The 16,556-nt window shown below is 41.4% G+C and overlaps 1 protein-coding gene across 1 annotated transcript in view; it reads right to left on the reverse strand.

The window, feature by feature from the left end:
• The window catches only part of LOC107387192 (cullin-5), a 28,915-nt gene extending 17,762 nt beyond the window's left edge, over positions 1-11,153 (reverse strand). The window contains exons 1-3 of the mRNA XM_015962008.3: positions 10,904-11,153; positions 8,165-8,274; positions 6,794-6,893 (exon numbers count right to left, since the gene is read on the reverse strand). Coding sequence (XP_015817494.1) covers positions 6,794-6,893; positions 8,165-8,274; positions 10,904-10,930 — 237 coding nt within the window. The 5' untranslated portion in view covers positions 10,931-11,153. The remainder of the gene's footprint in view (positions 1-6,793; positions 6,894-8,164; positions 8,275-10,903) is intronic.
• Between the last annotated feature and the right edge of the window lie 5,403 nt (positions 11,154-16,556).

The raw sequence follows: 16,556 nt of genomic DNA on the forward strand, positions 1-16,556 counted from the left end.
ATGGAAGGAGGTTTTGGCTCAGAATCTCACGATACATGGCCCCATTCATTCTGTCCTCAACACGGATCAGTCTTCCTGTCCCCTTAGCAGAAAAACAGCCCCAAAGCATGATCAGTGTATCTGCAGGTTTAAGGGAGCCAAATTTAAGACTTTTTAAGACCTTTTTTAAGGCCACTTTGACCAAATTTAAGCTTGTCGTCGTCTTCCTCCGCTTATCCGGGTCCGGGTCATGGGGGCAGCATCCCAACTAGGGAGCTCCAGACCGTCCTCTCCCCGGCCAACTCCACCAGCTCCTCCGGCAGGACCCCAAGGCGTTCCCGGACCAGATTGGAGATGTAACCTCTCCAACGTGTCCTGGGTCGGCCCGGGGGCCTCCTGCCGGCAGGACATGCCCGAAACACCTCCCCAGGGAGGTGTCCAGGAGGCATCCTGACCAGATGCCCAAACCACCTCAACTGACTCCTTTCGATCCAGATCCAAATTTAAGCTATTTTTAAATTAATTTTAAGCTATAATTTACAGCTATTACCTGGAACCGGTGCTAACCACGTCGCAAACATGGGATTAGCCATCCAGTTACCATTAAACTTGCACTTCTCCATGGCGCAAGCTCCCACTAGCTTAACCAGCTAACGTGCTCATCTAAAAATAGTCCCCTTTCACAACCAACTGAATGTGTACGGTTCCACTTACGCCAACATCGTACACAAAAAAATGCTGAAATTCACGAAAATGTCATAGAAATAAAATAATCTAGTTTATTGGGTCTTTGGTAATTTAAAACCTTTGCAAACTGTATTTAAGGATTATTTGTCATTTTTAAGGATTTTCAAGGCCTTAAATTTGGAAAAGTAAATTTAAGACTTTTTAAGACTTTTTAAGGACCCGCGGATACCCTGATGATGTTCCCACCCCCATGCTTCACAGTAGGTATGGTGTTCTTGGGATGCAACTCAGTATTCTTCTTCCTCCAAACACGACGAGTTGAGTTTATACCAAAAAGTTCTACTTTGGTTTCTTCTGACCACATGACATTCTCCCAATCCTCTGCTGGATCATCCATGTGCTCTCTGGCAAACTTCAGACGGGCCTGGACATGCACTGGCTTCAGCAGCGGAACACGTCTGGCACTGCAGGATTTGATTCCCTGCCGTTGTAGTGTGTTACTGATGGTGACCTTTGGTACTGTGGTCCCAGCTCTCTGCAGGTCATTCACCAGGTCCCCCGTGTGGTTCTGGGATTCTTGCTCACCGTTCTCATGATCATTTTTACCCCACAGGATGAGATCTTGCGTGGAGCCCCAGATTGAGGGAGATTATCAGTGGTCTTGTATGTCTTCCATTTTCTGATAATTGCTCCCACAGTTGATTTGTTCACACCAAGCTGCTTGCCTATTGTAGATTCACTCTTCCCAGTCTGGTGCAGGTCTACAATTCTTTTCCTGGTGTCCTTCGAAAGCTCTTTGGTCTTGGCCATAGTGGAGTTTGGAGTCTGACTGTTTGAGGCTGTGGACAGGTGTCTTTTATACAGATCATGAGTTCAAACAGGTGCCATTAATACAGTTAACGAGTGGAGGACAGAAAAGCTTCTTAAAGAAGACGTTACAGGTCTGTGAGAGCCAGAGATTTTCCTTGTTTGAAGTGACCAAATACTTATTTTCCACCCTGATTTACAAATAAATTCTTTAAAAATCCTGCCATGGGAATTCATGGATTTTTTTTCACATTCTGTCTCTCACAGTTGAAGTGTACCTATGATGTAAATTACTGACCTCTGTCATCATTTTAAGTGGGAGAACTTTCACAATCGGTGGCTGACTAAATACTTTTTTGCCCCACTGTACATTGATATGAATAGTTGAATAATGATAATGATTCAAAACAATGACATGGATATTTTTTTATATATATATTTTATTCTTGTTTACAGAGAGGAGCAGTGGGACAGACAGCGAGGCAACGGAGTACCGCTACTGGATCATCAGTGACACAGACACTTGAGCAAGCATTCCAAAAACAGACCGATTATGTGCCTGCATCCCAAAAGGCTCAAGAACTGACTGCAGCCATCGCCTATTTAATAGCAAAAGACATGATGCCTTTCCGGATAGTCGAGAGACCTGGCTTTCTGAGGATGATGAAGGTTGCCGTACCTCATTACAAAGTGCCTACACGCAATTATTCTTCTAAGACTGAAATCCCAAAAATGTCCAACGCAGTCAAAGCTGGTGTTAAGAAGAGTTTGGCTCAGGGTGAATTCTTTGCTGCCACTACTGACTTCTGGACCAGTGAAAGAGGGGGTGGTCTACCATACATCAGCTTTACAGTTCCTTATCTCACCCCAGACTGGCAACTGGAATCACAGTTTTTTCCAGAAGTTCTCTCTGCTCAAAATATTGCAGAGTTTTTTGAAAATATGTTGGAGGAGTGGGAGATAAACAAGACAGATCTGGTCTCCATAACCACAGATAATGCAACCAACATGACCAAGGCCTTTGAAGAGTTTCCAGATGTGTGGCTTGGATGCTTTGGTCACAGTTTGAACCTGGCCATCTCAAAGGCTCTGAAAATACAGAGAGTTGAAAGAGCGGTAAGGACCTGTCGGCATCATGTCCAAGGCTTCTCACGGAGCTGGAAGAGAAAGAGAGGACTGAGAGAAAAGCAAGCTGCCCTCACCTTGCCACCGCTGGCTCTCATCCATGACGTTGTGACCCGATGGGGATGGACATACAAGATGCTGGAGCGGTTTATCAGCCAGCAGCAGGCAGTCTGTGCTACACTGGCTGCAGAAAGAGGAGCTTTGCATCTGATGCCCAAGGACACTGACATAATTGTCATGGAGCAAGTCTGCCAGCTCCTCGAACCACTGAGCAAGTTTACAGATTCACTTTGCTCAGAAACACGAGTGACTTTATCAGCCATTAAGCCAGTCCTTGACCACATCACTGGTGATGTCCTGGAGGAAAATGAAGAGGAACCAGCCCTGACCAAGCAGATGAAACAGGCAATGAGAGAAGACCTGAACAACCGGTACACAGAGATGCAGATGGCTTGTTTCATTGACCCCAGGTTCAAGAATAACTTCTTAGATGCCGCTGTGGATGATGTAGTTGACCGCTGTGTTCAGGAGGCCTTGAAGCTGACCCCTGTACAAGTCAGGCAGGAACCACAAAGCACCAGCAGTAACTCTACAGCAGCATCAGGAGGGAAGGCCTTGCTGGGTTACTAAAAAAGATGACCTCATCAAGGCAGCAGCGATCTGAAGAGGGTTCAGGTCCAGCCACCCCAGAAGATAAAGTGAAGGAGGAAGTCAAGGTCTACATATCTCTGCCATCCATTCCAGCTGATGATGATCCACTGGTGTGGTGGAGGGGCTGATGATGATCCACTGGTGTGGTGGAGGGGCCATGCATCAGAGCTGCCTCATCTGGCAAAAAAGCTTTTGTGTATCCCAGCGACTAGTGTTCCATCAGAGAGAATATTCAGTGCCAGCGGGAACCTTCTTTCCTCTCTTAGATCACATCTTAAACCAGACAAGGTTAATATGCTGACATGTTGTAAATGGTCATGCATGCAGTCATGATGCTGGTTGCTGGATGAAGCATCTTATTTGTTGATGATGAAGAGAAATATACAATTAGTTCCTTGTCATTGATTTGTTTACTTATTCAATGCCATTTATACTTGAACATGTGGATTTGATTACATAGTGTAGTAGTTATTTTAGTCATTTGTTTAAAGTGGCTATTTATTTTAAATACATATTTTTTAAGGTTGACTTGTACAGTGCTCAAGTCAAGTGTGGACTGGAGTTTTAGATTTTCATTTTGATAATGAAGAAAACAAGTATATGAGAAAACAAGTGGTGTTTCTTTGATTTGTTTACATATTGTTTATGTTTTGAATGTTTGGATTTGTATCATTTAAACCTGCACTGACTACTAGGGCTGCAACTAACGATTATTTGGATAATCGATTAATCGGATGGGGTCTCGACACGATTAATCGATTAATCGGATTACATGGGGAAATTTTTAAAAACTGCTAGGGAAACGTTATTTCTCTCCTTCCTTCACTTTATTTAACACAACATTATTAGAAAACAGTTCAATAGCAGAAAAACAACATGTCATCACCTAAATTGTCTTATAAGGTGTATAGACAGAGACCCTAAGCTACATCTATCTGTGACCTAAAATGCTTGGTCCAAGTTAAACAGCTTAAGGGCAATTCTCATCTGTTTTGTTTGATCTCATCTGTTGACATTTATTTTAAATGTAATTAAACATAGGCTGTGAATTAATCAAAATTGATCACTATTTACAAAAATGACTGAAAAAATACCAAATAAAACAAAAGTAAATGAATGCCATCCTCCTTGCGATGATGCCCTGGGCAACTGCCATAAAGTCACATCAAGAAATGTTGCTGATCATTCCAATGATCCCAAATAGACTCACATTAGGCCACATGAAAGCAACTGAACCCAAAAATATATTAACCAGTATATAACTGCACTCTCACACAACACGCCTGCAGCAACAGTTAGGACTCCTCCCTCCCTTTTAAAAGCGTTTTTGCTTCCGAGGACATTGTGGTTGTAAAACCACATGCTAGTAGTCTGGCCCCGGTGTGATCAACCAGTTTCTGCGGGAATGTGACGGCGGAACCAGGGCCAGATTAACACTTTGTTGTACCCTGGGCAACAATATTCAAGGGCTCCATCATCACGACTCAAGGATCACCATAATGTGGTCACATACAGAATATTTTACTGTAATATGCAGTAAATATACTCAATACTTGAATGCCTGACATCACGTAACCCGCCCAGAGTAACCTTTGACCCACCTCGTGTGGACTGACCAATGAGGAGAGGGTCTTAACTTGAGGCCCTCTCTTCATTGGTTAGTCTGCATGAGACTGACTCTCAACTGACGTTCAGTCATAGGCAGCGAAGCGTCTCTGTGCAGCGCAAAAGCCCGGGTGGACAGTTTGTTTAATGTAGGGTGACCATATTTCCATTTCCAAACAAGAGGACAGGGGATCTGTGCCTATGACGTCACACTATGGCAACGCCACACAAACCATGTTGGGACCCATTTTTTGTAAGAACTAAATTAATATCAGATTCTGCCAATTAAAGGGCTCTAAAACAATTCATATGTAAATATTTTGCATATTTAATGCAAAATCTAATTTTTCTGCTTTAGTGCTGCAACAAGGTTTTATTAATAATAAATTATTATACCTTTTGTTTTACTACAGCATCGGTAAGCTTCCTGTGCACAGATTATTAAGGATGCTTGTTTCAGCTGTGAGATTAGACGATAGGATCAATGAATAAATAAGTTGTCCCACACTCCATGGAAACTTTCAGAGAATCCACAAATAGTGGCTTTCAAATGGTTTTGTTACTTTTAGCAGGTTTAGAAAAGCAGCAGATGAGATAGCATGTCTGATAATTTAGTTTTTCATCTGATAATATTAGAACATGTCAGTAATGTCTGAGGGGCTTTTATAAACACCATATAACTAACACTACTGGAGAGGGCATGAATTACACAGAGGCTTCTGGGGAGCCCAGTTATTGGGGGGGGGGGGGGGGGGGGGGGCATTTTGCCTTGGCCCCCAAAATGTCTTGAAACGGCCCTGGGTGTGTGACTGAGTTTTGAAGGTGATCTGAATTGTATCAGATGTATAAATACTACATGTGTATAACTTGTTGTTTTTTACTGGTAAAAACGTGTAGTGGAGATAAATCTACCTACATTTTACTTTTCAACACTTTGTTTTGTTTTCTTGTTTTTATTGAACTATTTTCCTGTCCTGTCTGTCTCTCATCTTCCTGCATCTCCTCTAAACTCTCCAGAAAATCTGTTGCCTGGATTCTTACCTTTTCACCTCATCAGTTACTTTTGAGCAGATCAAAGGGATCTCCTGACTGAAAAGCGGAGAGCGCGTTTTCGATGCTGCGTGAGGTGACATCACCACAGCACAGGTGATGAGCTCCGCAGTAGCGAGCTTCAGGCACAAATAAGACAGAAAGTAGAGAACATGAGCGGACATGAACGATCGTGTGCTAATTATAGTTTTTTGGTTGCGCCACTTTGAGAATGGACCGTGCGCTGGAAGCAGCTGCCTGGATCGCTGTGCAACAATGCGGAACCGGTTCGCAGCAGCGCAAGTCTGCCGGCTCTCCCTCGCGCTGATCTGACTTGCTCTGGTCTGCGCGCAACGGCGGGCGGGAGGGGGGGGGGGCGCTTTTGGAAGAGTTGTGCGACACAACGAATCGATGACGCAATTCGTTGCCAACGCTTTTAGTAATCGATTTTCATCGAATTTATCGATTCGTTGTTGCAGCCCTACTGACTACTGTAACATGTTCCAGAAAAAGAAGCTATTTGTTCCTTTACTTGTGAAAAGTTGCACTTTTGCTAAGGCTTTGTGTTATTTTAGGTTTAATAAACACTGTTAAACTATTTCAGTTTGTGTAGAACAGGACTATCAATGCTTTCTGAACATATGCAACACCGTTTGAAAAATACCGCGATAATACCAAAAACCCGGATCATTTTGGTCACAATAACCGTGAGGTTACATTTTCACACCGTGACAACCCTAGTCTGGAGGTGACTTGCTCTTTAAAAGACTCGATAATTAAAAATGAGATCCATCCAGATTCCAAAGCTAGAGTTTAATCACAGATTTCTTCTTTCAGGTCTGAAATGAGCAGAACTCTTCAGTATGGAGGACAGAGTTGAACTTAAAAGGACAAAAAGAAGCCATCTTACTGCTTGAGCTTGTTTGATGAAGTCTAAAATGTCCTCTTTAAGAGCCTGATGGATCTTAGCTGGACCCTTGTCATCCCACAGACAAACAGCGTGGACGTCTCTGTAGAAGCAACACAAGACGATGATGAATCCTTTCAGCTGGGAAACAAAACCACACCATACCACTTTTGTTGTCAAGCGCGTTTCAATACAGCATGAGCCGACCAAAGCGCCTTACATATAGTACAGACACAAGTACTAAGACATCCATCATATCATAAACAAAGCACACGATAAAACAAGTAAAACTGCCAAAATGGCTATTCTAAAAAAATGAATAAAACCTAATAAAAATACAAATAAATATAACAAAGTGATACAGGGTATCTGCAGGTTTAAGGGAGCCAAATTTAAGACTTTTTAAGACCTTTTTTAAGGCCACTTTGACCAAATTTAAGCAATTTTTTTAAATTAAATTTAATATTTAATTTCCAGCTATTGCCGGGAACCGGTGCTAACCACGTCGCGAATGTGGGATTAGCCATCCAGTTACCATTAAACTTGCACTTTCCCATGGCGCAAGCTCCCACTAGCTTAACCAGCTAATGTGCTCATCTAAAAATAGCCCCCTTTCACAACCAACTGAATGTGTACGGTTCCGCATACGCCAACCATCATACACAAAAAATGCTGAACACTCGAAATTCATGAAAATGTTATAGAAATAAAAGAATCTTGTTTATTGGGTCTTTGGTAATTTAAGACCTTTGGAAACTGTATTTAAGGATTATTTATCATTTTTAAGGATTTTCAAGGCCTTAATTTTGGAAAAGCAAATTTAAGACTTTTTACGACTTTTTAAGGACCTGCAGATACCCTGCAGAAATTTAACAAGAAACAAGTCAAGATGCAAGAAGGTCCTGGGTTCGCTTCCCGGCCTGGGGTCTTCTGCATGGAGTAAGCATGTTCTCCCTGTGCATGCGTGGGTTCTCTCCGGGTTCTCCGGCTTCCTCCCACGGTCCAAAAACATGACTGTTAGGTTAATTGGTCTGTCTAAATTGTCCTTAGGTGTGAGTGTGTGATTGTTCGTCCTGTGTGTCTCTGTGTTGCCCTGCGATGGACTGGCTCTCTGTCCAGGGTGTACCCCGCCTGACTGCCTATTGACCGCTGGAGATATGCACCAGCCTCTCCATGACCCTACGTGGACAAGCGGGTTCAGACAATGGATGGAAGTCAAGATGCAAAAGCCAGGTCACAAAAGTGTGTTTTTAGTCGTGACTAGAAGGCCGCAATAGATGTTGACTGGTGGATCGCAGCAGGTAAGGCATTACACAGAACAGGCGGCACATGTAAAGCACGCGCCCCAGCAGGAATAATTGAGAGAAAACTTACGAGAACAGGTCGAACCACTGCTGTTTGGTGACGGACTCCTGCCGTAGGAGCTTCAGCACGATGGGGCGCATCAGGTCCCATTTATCCTCAAACTGTAGAGACCCTTTGTTCTGGTGAAAGAAGTAAAGGGAACTACATTACATCGCTCCCTGGACATTGTCATGTTTTAACTACCTGCCATTTCTTAATATTGGTTTCCAATTGCATTAATTCCAAGTTTATACCAGATTTTCTGATGATCCTTCAACTTTTAAATGACTACAAACTTTGAAAAATGACAACATGTGGTGCCTTTTAAGGAAATACTCATTAGAAGAATTACCTGAGATTTTTAGAACAAAGTGTAGCTTTTGACCAGTGGCGCCCCCAGAAAACTTTCATTGGAGGGGCCAGTGGAAATTTTGGGGTGGCACTCGTAATGAGTCCTTTTGGTAACTCTGGGGGAGTTTAGCCTGTAGTCATAGATTGTATTACCCCTTTGTTCTTTTTCCTAAAAAACAATAGCCCCATGCGTCTAACACACTTACCTCAAATTTCAGAAACACGAACCAAAAAAAAGACAAAAGTTCAAACATTTTTTGGGGTTATTGTTTCAAAATTGTACTGTTTAAGATTTTTAAAACTATTTCTGATTTTTACAAAAACACCCCCCAAAAAATTCTTAGGGTACGGTGCTCTCATCCTTTCGTTTCACCTTCTACACCTTGGACCTACACCTACTGCTGCGGGGGCAGCAGTAGCTCAGGAGGTTGAGCGGGTTGGTTGTCCAGTAATCAGAAGGCTGCAGGTTTGATCCCGGCTCCGGACAGAGAATTCTCCTGTTTTGTCCTTGGGCAAGACACCTAACCCACCTTGCTTGCTGGAGGGGGTCGGAGAGATCCGGTGGCACCCGTGCTTGGCAGCCTCGCCTCCGTCAGTGAGCCCCACGGCAGCTGTGGCTACATCCTAGCTCACCCCACCAGCATGTCAATGTGTGTATGAATGGATGAATGAAACACTGTAGTGTAAAGTGCTTTGGAGTCCTCAGCCAACAATTTTCCAAAGGTGGCCATGGCACCCTCTGGGCATCCTTTGGGGGCACCACTGCTTTTGACAAACTTCTGGAACAAGGAGGAAACTCTGCCTGCCAAAAGTGAAACCAACGCCAAAGTGACAAAAACTGCTGTGCCCCCCTCATCCACTAGGGGCTGGCTCCAGAAAGGAGCAAGTTCCCATTGACTGCCATGCCAACTTCACAGCAAAAATAAGCAAGTTTACAGTCTGGTTCAAAAAACATTTTAGGTTTAATAGGTCAGGTTTACCACCATGACAACTCTGAAGGATGTACATTTAGTTTGCAACTCATCCACTTAGATGTAATAAAATTGAATTTATGAATACTTATGGCTGGGGCGTGTCTATTTAACTGACATGTTGCTCATCCTGCTTGCTCTTGGGAGGGCCTCAGCCTCACATTTAGTGTGAGCCTATAAGGCAAAGGTAGCAGAGGTGCTCAGCCACAGTTTTCTGGCTAAATGCACCTCTGTTAGCTTCGGTTAGCTCATAGCTACATCAGTCCAGAGTTTGACGGCAAATGGCCTGTCTTTGGTATAGCACCTAGAGTCCTAAGCCCCTCCAAGGCACTTTTCAACATAATCAGTCATTCACCCATGCACACACATGTTCACACCCTGGTGGTGATGAGCTACAATGCAGCCACAGCTACCCTCGAGTGCAGTAACAGAAGCAAGGCTGCTGAACATTGGCACCACCAGCAGGCAATGTGCTTTGCCCAAGGATATGACAACAGCAACAGAATGAGCGGGACTTAAACCTGCAACCTTTTAATTAAGGGGTTGACACTTAACTCCTCTGCCACCATCACACTACCCTTGATGGTGTCAGCTGCCCCCACCCTCTCAGCACCATTTTAGTTTTTCTGGAAGGGATAAGCCATGTGACGCAGCCAAGGTTCTGGTGGTGGGAACTGCCCACTGGGCTGCAGTTCAGCTCTTTAGAAACCTAGGGTTGATGGCGTGGAGGGTTTGTCAACTATATAAACAGCCAATGTGCTGGAATCACAGTAAATAAAATTACAAGCTATAATTTGTAGTAGTAGCGCCAACATCTGCAGGTTTTGTGCATGACTGATGATTAAAAAACAAAAGTTTGAGATATTTAACTAAAATGAGAAATATTTATCAAGATTATTTGAGGGAAATGTAAAGAAATGGTTTTTTAGGGGATACTTTGAAACTCTGGTTGAAGATTTATTTCTGGAACACATTGTAGTCACTGGATACGATGTTATGGTTTTCCAGATGGATTTTTTACGAGACAAAATGCGCAGATATTCGCTTGTCTGTTGCTCCATGTGTCTTAAAAGGCTGCAGACCCCTGAGCTGCTGAATGACATATGATATTAGGCTGTCGAAGCCAGTGGTCATGTTTCGGCGCTACATGAGCTATTTAGCATCTGTCATTATCTGTTTCCGTGACCTGCTTCATTGTTCCTGCTGTTTTTGAAAATCCGCATTTATCTATGTTGTAAGGCTTCTCTTTTAGCCAGTGAAAAATCTCTGACAAGCAGCTAAATGTTAGCCTGATGTGACTTAACTACCACCAGCTAAAGTCAACACTGACGGTACAGGTGCTGTGAACAGTCCATTAAAGCCGGATTTAAACGCTAGCATCACATAATACAGAATGACAAGCGCTTAAGTGAGCGGCGAACACCAAATATTGAATCGCAGCTCCTACCTTTAGCAAATTAGACGGCGCCGCCATGTTCCCTCAACTTATCCTCTCGAAAATTCTCGCGAGAATGAAAAATGGGGTCTAGCTGTGAAATTCTGTGGTGAATAAACGTTGAATCTGTAGTCCTTCGGCAATTTCTGAGGCTACAAACTGAAACAGAAGAAACCTGAACTGCGTGTTAATGAGTGAGTGTGTGTATGACCGATTGGGTTGTAAAGACGAGGCTGAAGCATATAAATATACGGGCTGAAGTTAGCTTCCGATTCGAGAAACGGCTAAAGGGCCATTACACCCAATTTTTCTCTACTCTGACCATCTTTAATCTGCTCTAGCTCAAAACAACGCCCACGCTATTTAAACCTGTTCTATATTGTTCTACTATAAAAGCAGATCAAATAAAACACAGTGTGGGATTTGTGAAACCTTTTCCTGATTTGTGAAATTTCAACAACGCCAGATTTACGCGTTTTTTCAGCAACTGGCCAACACAGCTGTAGCTCAAGATGTACAGCCCCTACACTATTCAAACCTGTTCTACATTATTCTACAATAATAGCAGATTGCATACAACCTTGTTTGGGATTTGTGAAACCTTTCCCCAATTTGTGAAACTTCAACAAAGCCAGATTTATGCGTTTTTTCAGCATGGAACAGCTGTAGCTCAAAAACTACTACAGCCACACTGTTAAAACCTGTTCTAGATTATTCTGCTATAATAGCAGATTGCATACAACCTTGTTTGGGGTTTGTGAAACCTTTACGTGATTTGTGAAACTTCAACAAAGCCAGATTTATGCGTTTTTTCGGCATCTGGCCAACACTGTAACAGCTGTAGCTCAAGAAGTACAGCCCCTACACCATTCAAACCTGTTCTACGTTATTCTACTATAATAGCAGATCAAATAAAACACAGTGTGGGATTTGTGGGACCTTTCCCTGATTTGTGAAATTTCAACAAAGCCTTAAAAGATTGGTCTGCGCATGCCCCATAGTAGCACATGTCAACGAGCACGGATAGTCCGACTATCAAGAAAATATGCCTCCAAAACAATTCCTCCGCTCCTCCATTGTTCTAACAGCGTAGTCTTTTTCTCCCGGGCCTGGAGTGGTCTAGCTGCAGTCGCAGCCACTACAAACTACGCCCCCTACAAAACACTCCCCTATGGCCCCTACAAAACACGCCCTTACAAAATAATAATAATAATAATACATTTTATTTCAAAGCGCCTTTCAGGACACCCAAGGTCACTTTACAGAAAACACGTAATAAAATACAATAAAACAATAATAAAACCCAAACAAGAAAAAACAAAGAGAGAAACAGTTCAATAAAATCAGAGGTTGTAGGCAGATTTAAACATGTGTGTTTTGAGTTTTGATTGGAAAAGGGTAAAACTGTCGATGTTCCTGATGTCTGGGGGAAGTGAGTTCCAGAGTCGAGGAGCAGAGCGGCTGAAAGCTCTGCTCCCCATGGTAGCGAGACGGGCAGAAGGAACCGCAAGATGGATGGAAGAAGAAGATCTGAGTGAACGGGATGGGGTGTGAATACTTATAAGGTCTGAGATATATGGAGGAGAGAGGTTGTGGATAGCTTTGAAGGTATGGAGGAGAATTTTGAGGATGGACCTGAATTTAACTGGGAGCCAGTGAAGCTGCTGGAGAACCGGGGTGATGTGGTGAAAGGAAGGGGTTCTGGTGATAATACGGGCTGCTGAATTCTGGACCAGTTGCAGTTTATGAAGGAGTTTGTTGGGAAGACCATAAAGAAGTGAATTGCAATAGTCGATACGGGAGGTGACGAGGCTGTGGACGAGAATGGCGGCAGTGTGAGGGGTCAGTGAGGGACAGAGACGGTTAATGGAACGTAGATGGAAGTATGCTGACCGAATTAAGTTATTAATGTGAGCCTGAAAAGAAAGTGAGCTGTCAAGAATGACACCCAGACTCTTGACGTGAGGGGAGGGGGAGACTATGGCGCTGTCAATAGTTAAAGAAAAGCTGTCACATGTTGAGAGGGTGGAGTTAGTGCCAACTAGAAGAAGTTCAGTTTTATTGCCGTTGAGTTTGAGGAAATTAGAGGTGAACCATGATTTGACACGCCTGCGTATACACGCCTGCGTGTATACGAAGACAAGAGAACTTGCATGCGTGTTGCAACACCAGATGGAAATGTATGGAGCTAGGATTGGGACAATATTCAGCGTAACTTGTACCAAGTTTTGTAACTTCAAACATGTTTCATAACATGTAAATTTGGATTCGTAACTTGTAACTTTAGTTTTCTAACTTGTAATTCTCAATTCGTACTTGTATTTCTTGTTTTGTAACAGGAACATTGTATTTTGTACATGTATTTTTTATTTTGTAAAATCAAACTTTTATTTTGTACATTTACTACTCATTTTGTAACATCAAACATTCATTCAGAAACATGAAACTTTCTTTTTTGTAACTAGCAGACTTCCAAATTGAAAAAATCAAGGTAAAAGTTTGAAATCGAAACTCTCAAAACACACATTCATTCTACAGGTACAAACCTCAAATCAGTTCAGTTCAATATTCAGTTACACTGAATATTGTCCCAATCCAAGCTCCATATAATTAGCGGTTTATATTTTTACAACTTGCGAAGATTTTTTACGTTAAATTTGAACGTTCAAGACATAGTTTGATAGATAGAGCATTAGTGATTTTTTTCTGAAACACTTTTATATAAAATTAAGCATTATTGGCAGTGGGGGAAGACGTCATGGATGCAAAATATTTTTATATAATTTTTAATGGGCTACATGCAAGCCTTTTGGCCAAAATAAATGTAACAATAGGCTATTTATTTGACCATTTATGACTCCTCATCTAATAAGCAGCAAACTCATGAAGGCAATGTGGTAGGCCAAAAATTGTCGCGCTCAGACGTGTAAAATTTGTTAAAACGTATAACAGAAAATTCCCTTCAATTCCATTCATATATATATTTTACATGTCAACATTTACATTTACATGTTTTATAGTTATTTTGACAAGTAGTTGCATGTATAGCATCCAGTAAATATTAGTCTGACGGTAATGTGGTGTCCACAATCAAAAATGGACTTGGAAGGACGGCTTAAATAGGTAAAAATAAATTGTAACCAAACTTTTCCCTAAAATTAATTCAGATATATTATTACATGCCTACAGTTACATGTAAAATTGTTATTTGACAATTACATGTGTAGTTCAACAGAAAGCATCCCAGCAAATATTGGTCGGACACAACGTCACGTCTATTGCCAAAAGCTGTCGCCGTCGAACGGCTTAAATTGGTAAAAAAGTATGTCACTGAACAAGAATCCATTCAGATACATCTATGCCTACAGTTATCTGAGGTTACGTTATCTTGACGACTTGTCACGTGTAGTTCAACATATAGCATAACTCCACTGGGCGACATGAGCATACCATATCAAAGAGTTAGCTCAGCTGGTATCTACCTGAAACGCAGAGGATCCGAGTTCAGAACCAGTTAGGAACACTCCAAATGAGACACGCTGAAAGACGTTGATGTCACGGACAGAAAAGACGCCGGTTCAACTTTCATATTGGAACTATTTTTCAACCATGACGGAACGTGTTGGTTTGACGTTGTTTCATCGGGCATTAAACGTTCGAATGTTTGCTAGGACTGTACGATTGTTTCTAATTGCAGCTGCCTCTTCCTAGTAGACCCATTCAGTATAATTTTTGCATAGTAGTGGCTGTTCTGTAACTGTGCTACATGTCAGCGAAAAAATACAATCTGTGTTGAAGTTTCACAAATCAGGGTAAGGTTTCACAAATCCCACACTGTGTTTTATTTGATCTGCTTTTATAGTAGAATAATATAGAACAGGTTTGAACAGTGTGGCTGTTGTAGTTTTTGAGCTAGAGCTGTTCCAACGTTGGCCAGATGCTGAAAAAAACACATAAATCAGGCTTTGTTGAAGTTTCACAAATCAGGGAAAGGTTTCACAAATCCCAGACTGTGTTTTATGTGATCTGCTTTTATAGTAGAACAATCTAGAACAGGTTTGAATAGTGTGGGTGTGGTAGTTTTTGAGCTAGAGCAGATTAAATATGGTCAGCGTAGAGAAAATTGGGTGCAATGGCCCTTTAGCCGTTTCCCGAATCGGAAGTTGGAATCGGAAACTAACTTCAGCCTCGTGTTGTAAAGGGCCTTGGGGGGTGTTTAGAACCTCAGAAGGCGCTATACATAAATTGTTCACCATTGTGAACAGTAAAATAAATTTAAAGGTTGCAGTGTTCAAAACTACTGGTACAACATTATTATACTTATTGTTCCTGTTTTCTTTTGCTAAATTTGGCCATAATGTTGTGGTTGAATAAATTAAGTATTTACTTAAAGTTCCTATATAAATATTGGTTTGACAGTTTGAGTAAATATTCTGGTCTGAAGTGATTGAAAATACTCTCTAGAGCAGCTAATTGTTAGCTTAGCATTTATTATGATTCTTTTTAGTTTGTTATATAAACTACAAGCAACCTTCTGCTTCATTCTGGTCCTTGGCAACAAATTGAAGAGCACAAAATAAACAAAATATATACATATTTTGATAACAAATGTCATGAATTCATACCCTTACTGTGCTTCGGAATCAGACACAATTTGTTGTGTTTGTTATTATTTAAATCAAGGGTACTGGGTGCGTTTTTGCAGCATAAACTATATATGTTGAGACATTTTATTAGTGTGGTATGCTTAGCTATCTACTTCTGTAGCAGACAGCTTCCACAAAGATTTTTTCAAACCTTCACAATAAGAGTCTCAACAATTCACACTTATTTCATAATCCACAAAAGTTTAAAACCAGATTATAAATCCTGTTTTCTGATAATACTCAATGATCATAATTTTGGTGTGTTCACTCCAACATCACCCCGATAGCATGATTTTGCTTCTCTACATGGCCACTATCTTGTGCCAGCAGACAGGCCCCTTTCAAAATGTCTTCAGGAATTTTCAAGTTAGGTAGAATTTTTCTATTCAACATTCAACACAGTTGATTACAATGAATGAGCATTTGTTCTCATACGCATTTGTTTTCCCCCCACATCCAAAGGGTTCAAATGGAGATAACTGGGCTTCTTTGGTCCAGTTACCTTCATTTGAACCCTTTCCATTACCAGGTCCATGACCTGGATGACTGAGAACCTTCACCAGCATTTTTCCCCTCATATCACACCAGGGTCAGAGGTAAGAAAACAAGATTTGTATAGTCTCAAGGGAGGTCATTGTTTCATTTAATATTTGATATCATTTCTTTCACTGTCTGAAATTCTCGGTTAAAGGTTTTCCCACACGAGAAAGTGAGATGTCAACTTTCACATAAGAATAACAACAGCTGTTTGGATAATCAGTGTGGATTTCATAACAGGATTTCTGGAGGTTGACATGTGGACTTAGAATTAAAAAAAGTAAAGAGATAAAAGCAGTTTAAATGTTTACAAAAGCTTTTTGGGCTGGATTTGCTTGAATTGAGATCAAGCATGCTTTTTAGTTTCAGAAACACAGTAAATAGAAAATAGGAGAAAAAGTAAAAGTAAACTTTGTTTTAGTATAAAAATGTACGTTTTACAATTATAATTTTAAAATGCATTTTCTTCTCTTTTGTTGTCA

Source organism: Nothobranchius furzeri, chromosome 10 (genome assembly GCF_043380555.1).
Source record: "Nothobranchius furzeri strain GRZ-AD chromosome 10, NfurGRZ-RIMD1, whole genome shotgun sequence".
In the NCBI taxonomy this organism is placed as follows: domain Eukaryota; kingdom Metazoa; phylum Chordata; class Actinopteri; order Cyprinodontiformes; family Nothobranchiidae; genus Nothobranchius; species Nothobranchius furzeri.